General features: G+C 40.3%; 1 protein-coding gene across 1 annotated transcript in view; it reads right to left on the bottom strand.

The window, feature by feature from the left end:
* PDGFRL (platelet-derived growth factor receptor-like) overlaps positions 1-5,042 on the bottom strand; it is a gene marked incomplete at its 5' end in the record, with an annotated part of 14,736 nt that overhangs the window by 5,706 nt on the left and 3,988 nt on the right. Inside the window, one exon of the mRNA XM_010184204.1 lies at positions 1,581-1,732. Within this exon, the coding sequence (XP_010182506.1) occupies positions 1,581-1,732 (152 nt within the window). The remainder of the gene's footprint in view (positions 1-1,580; positions 1,733-5,042) is intronic.

Genomic DNA, 5,042 nt, shown 5'->3' on the forward strand with positions numbered 1-5,042 from the left:
CTGATCGCTTGGTTGTCCTGCATGTGATGTGTGATGGCACTCAGGATGATTTGTTCCATCACCTTCCCTGGCACCCAGGTCAGACTGACAGGTCTGTAGTTCCCCGGGTCTTCCTTCCAGCCCTTCTTGTAGATGGGTGTCACATTTTCAAGCCTCCAGTTGACTGGGACCTCCCCAGTCAGCCAGGACTGTTGGTAAATGATGGAAAGTGGCTTGGCAAGCACTTCTGCCAGCTCCCTCAGGACCCTGGGGTGGATCTCATCTGGCTCCATAGACTTGTGTATGTCTAAGCAGTGTAGATAGCTTGCACTGAAAACATTACATCGAAAAGAAAACCAAAGCATTCTTTATTGTAATCAGATTTTTTTTAAATCTTAAGAAAATCTTTGGAATTAATTTTAGTAAGCTTCTGAATACTCATCTGGACCTAATTGTGTTTAGTTGACCACTTTTAAAGGGTAACACACATAATAAAACCAACCACCACCAGTAAGATGAACACTACTAGAAAGATACATTCTTTGGAGCTACAGCCTTTTCATAGATGCAATTTTAGGCAAACCGTTTGATTTACTGCCCTAAGTAGCTGAATTATTTAGTGCTTTTAGAATGACAGTTAAAGAGTATTTCCATATTTGGCATGCTTCTTAGAAATACAAAGCTGAAATTCCTCTTTCTAGCACCAGCATTTACTTACTAACTGGACGGAGAAGTTTATTTCAGCCTTTCTAAAGGAATGTGCCCTCAGAACATTCCGCACTTCCGATAAACGGCTTCTGCACAGTCTCATGGCTTAATTTAGCTCCAAAACATAACGCAAACAATCCTATCTTAGCGTTTTGTACTGAAATATTTGCTAGCTAAGAACACTTTATCTCTAATGAGACAGAAAGGTTGTTTTACCATTCAGAATGTTTTCCATGAGAAGAACAAATGAACCATTTGATTTCAGCTCTGTTGTACCAAGTAGCATTAAACTGTCCACGGTTACCTAGAATGATCTTGCCCATGCAGTGTTAAGGCTAGAGTCAGCCTCAAGCTCTGTGGGACAACACATGTACTTAAAGAGTACTTTGCCTCTCAACACGCTATACAGACTCTTGGGAGAAACTGCCACTTTACCAAGATCAATGAGGTCAAGATTTTTAAGTCAGTGCAGGTAACTGGAAGCAAGGAGGGAATGGTAGGGAAGAGAGTCCACATGGCCGTCTGAATGCCATGACAAAATGAATATTCTGGAAAGATTTATTTTATCAAGGCACATTTCAAAAATTTAACATTTTTTAATTCATTTTGTAGAACATCCTCAGAACCTGTGTTATTATTTTCAAAGCTATTTGCTTTCCACAGAATTATGCATTATTTTGGGTACACATTTAACATAATCCATACGGAAAATGGACTCGTAGATCACACTAAGAAAGTAGTTTGCTGCTCACCAGCACTGTCTTCCTTAATATCCACTAAAAAAGATTAAAATTATGGAAGAGAAGTCTTGACAGTGAGATTGCTGATCTAGCTTTATTCCTGTCTTACTATCCAATATATCTCCATTAATAATCCCCCAGTGAGTTAATTACCTGTGAAAAAAATGTATGTTGAACCTGTTTTAGTCTCATCCTTCCTGCATTTGCTGCCGTTGCACAGCTGAAGCCAACAGCTATATTCACCTGTGTCTGCCGCAGTGGAGTTTGCAAGGATCAGCTGGCCATACCTGTCAAGCTGCTTTATGCTGGGGAGAAGACAAACAAAAGGCACAGACAAACATAGATGTATTTCCCTTGTACATTTCTGTCAGCTCACTTCTCCTTTTGATATTTTTATTCCTGCTCTGCAACTGACCCATCTTTCTTCTTCAGACCTATGCTGCAACTTTTCTCTTTTTGCTCCAGCAAAGACCTGCTCATATCAGTAGTTTTACTGATTTCAACTTCACACAAGCATTTGCAAGCTTTTGTCTTGTACAGTTCATTCTTTTCAGCCCTCATTTTGAAACTGGGCTGTGACTGCTGTCAGCAATATGTTCACCTATGTTTTGTCTCAGTTTGCCCACGTGTATCCCGTATTTTCATGCTCCAAGTCAACCTGCATGCATCCCAGACCTCTTTTGATACTCTTAACTGTAGCACTGCTTTACTAGTACAAAACAAAGACAATCCAGAAGTAGAAAGCAGCAGGTACTTTCAAAAAGAGTTTGTTTGATGATTTATTCCTGCTTTCAGTGTGAAGACTTTCCCACCTTTAACACACTGGTCCAAGTTTCCACTTGTAAACACCATTATAAAGAGCTTGTATCTCAGCTTGGATTTGTCTGCAAGTCAGTCATTTCCCATTGCCTACTCTTCTGCCCTAAGCCACCTCAGTGGCATCCTCTCACTGGAGGCTCATCACCCCTCAGCTATTGCAGAGCATGACCCTGAGAACTGCTTTAAGTGTACAAAGAGTGTCATCACATAACTACACAAAAATCAGCCTGTGTGATTATTTCAGACTTGACTTGCCTTTTCCTCCTTCTCCTGAATTTCCCAGATACCTCTCTCAGTGGATTGAAATTTGTCAATGTGCAGATATTTATAAATATGTAGATAGATGCGTGAATACTGACAACGTTTCTGAGAGTCAAAGGTCCTACCTAGGAAATTCAGCAGTCACAATTTCAGATTTTTCTGTTTTATTTTAAGGTTTGCTTTCCTGGCTCTTTCTTGCAGACAGATGGTGTTATAGTTGGCAGTCTGCTGTGCTGCCTTTCGACGGATTGCAAAGCAATGGTCCAGCAGTACCAGGTCCCAGGGAAGCCTGTCAGGACAGCCGTGTGGCAGCACCAATGCGCTACAGTGCTGCTCTGACCCTTAAAAACATTATTTTCAACCTCCTGCCTTTACATGGTAGCGCATCCAGAACACGAAGGTTTCCTGCTTTCCTTTGCAAGACATCAAGTTACAAGGTCAATTCTGTTCTAACAAAGTCAGGAGAGATTTTTCCAGTGTTAGACATTTGGTAGTGAACTTTTCAGTGTTTCAAATGGGGTCTGGACAAATGTGCAGCTTTCTTGAAGTCTGAACAGCTCCCATACTCTTACTCCACTGTGGGTTCTCTGAATGCTTATTATCCTCCTATTTCTTCTTATTAATGTGGCACTTACTCTGTAAGGCAGATGCCTGACTGAATCATTTATTTCTGGGATTAGCATGCTTTGAAGAAACTCTTATCCTTTAAAACACCTTGTCACAGTGTAACAGTGCTAATATGGACATGCCCAACGGTACTGGATGCTCTAAATGCTCCGCTTTGCTTGCATCTCCATTGCAGGCAGAAAACTGCTTAAACACAGAGGCCTCTCTTCCAGCTACACGCACTTCCTGAAATTTCTGACTCCCCAGCAGTTTGCACTACTACCAGCAACCATAAGCAATGGTTCATGTAAATTACCAACATTCAGCCTCCAGCCAAGGCCAGTAGCTTAGAAATTAGAAACACACCAAATACACAGCCCAAACAGGGCTAACTGAGAATTATCTTTTCCATTAATGTCCTCAGACACCATCATTGCACTCATCTACCACAAGCAGTTTTGGGGTCTGCCAAAGGAACAGGCAAATCATGTCTCCTACCTCCTAATGCACTTGTCCTACACAACCTCATCTGACTGCAGTTTTTGGAATCATGTCATTATAGAGAAGAAGCATTTTCATTTTTAACATATATACAGTATAAATTATCTTCAGGTTTTTGAATAAGCTTTGAGAAATTCCTATTTGTGCAAGAGTTCCTGTTGTGTATTGTACCTAACAGGCAGAAAAAAGAAATCCAAAACACGTCCTAGTCTGCAATTATTATTCTCATTATTCAGTTTCAGAGTTCACATTTCGTAGGCTACATGACTACATCGGCATCAAACGTTTTGCACGTTTCCAGTACTAAATGTCAATATTACAGAGAAACCATTATGCCAGAATTTTTTGCGTTCAACTGTTAATGCAGACACTGAACTACAGCTCACAATCCCAACAGACAGAAAAATAAGGTCAGAGTTAATTAATTATTGTACAGTGTGTTCTACTTAACTGAGAACAAGCTATCCGGTAATCAATAGAAATAGCCTAGCGAAGTAGTCATCCACAAACATGCACTAACAAAACCTGGCAATGGAGAGTGTAAGTGTTGAGGCTTGTGACATGACCATGTTAAGCAGAAAAAACAGGTCCTATAAAGTAAATTATAAATGGTAAATTCTGCAGCTGACCAATATTTCCAGGATAAATTTTATCTCACTATATTTTAGATGCTGGGAAATCTGAGTCAAAAGCCAAATTTTTGCTGTGCTCTACATATCACAAAGTAAAAATTTTGTATATATAAACATTTCAAGACTGTTTACAGGAACTAGAAAACAACTCCAAAATCTTATTCCATACATTCATCATATTAAGCTTAAGCTATCTGAAGTTCAAAAGATCTTTGCCAGAAAAACTATGCCAAGTTCAAAGCTAAAAAAAGATTTTAAAAAGACAAAAAGACAGTGTACATAGCATCACTCAAAGAAAGGAAACTCCTCTCAAGCAGCTGCATTCATACTGACAAAAGAGAGCTTATCTCAAATACAAGCTCACTAGGAGAGGAACATACCCTCTTACTGTTTAACACACGGAAAATATGCCTAGCTTTCAGACTTCAGAGCACATGGAACAAAGTGAAATTCAGTTACACACATAAGCACAGCCCACCAAGCCAGCACGAACCTGCACTCACTGAAAGCAGTCTAATTTTGCCCTCTACAACATGAAGTTTCCTCAATACTTGTGAGAGTGCTCCTGTCCAGCCACTCTTGCACAAACAAATGTGCATGGGATGTATGTTCATCTCCAGCTTCTTCCACTGGAGCAGCTCCATTCCATGCAAGTTTATTTATCAGATGAAGTTCTGTGATAAACGCAGCCCACCTTCAGCAAGTGAGAGACCCATGCTGCAAGAGCAGAGACTCTGTGGTCAGACTGCCTTCAACCAGAGCAGCTTTTTGCTGCAAAGCATAAGAAAGGGAAAGA

This window comes from Mesitornis unicolor, unplaced genomic scaffold, assembly GCF_000695765.1.
Source record: "Mesitornis unicolor isolate BGI_N332 unplaced genomic scaffold, ASM69576v1 scaffold14505, whole genome shotgun sequence".
NCBI classification, from domain to species: Eukaryota; Metazoa; Chordata; class Aves; order Mesitornithiformes; family Mesitornithidae; genus Mesitornis; species Mesitornis unicolor.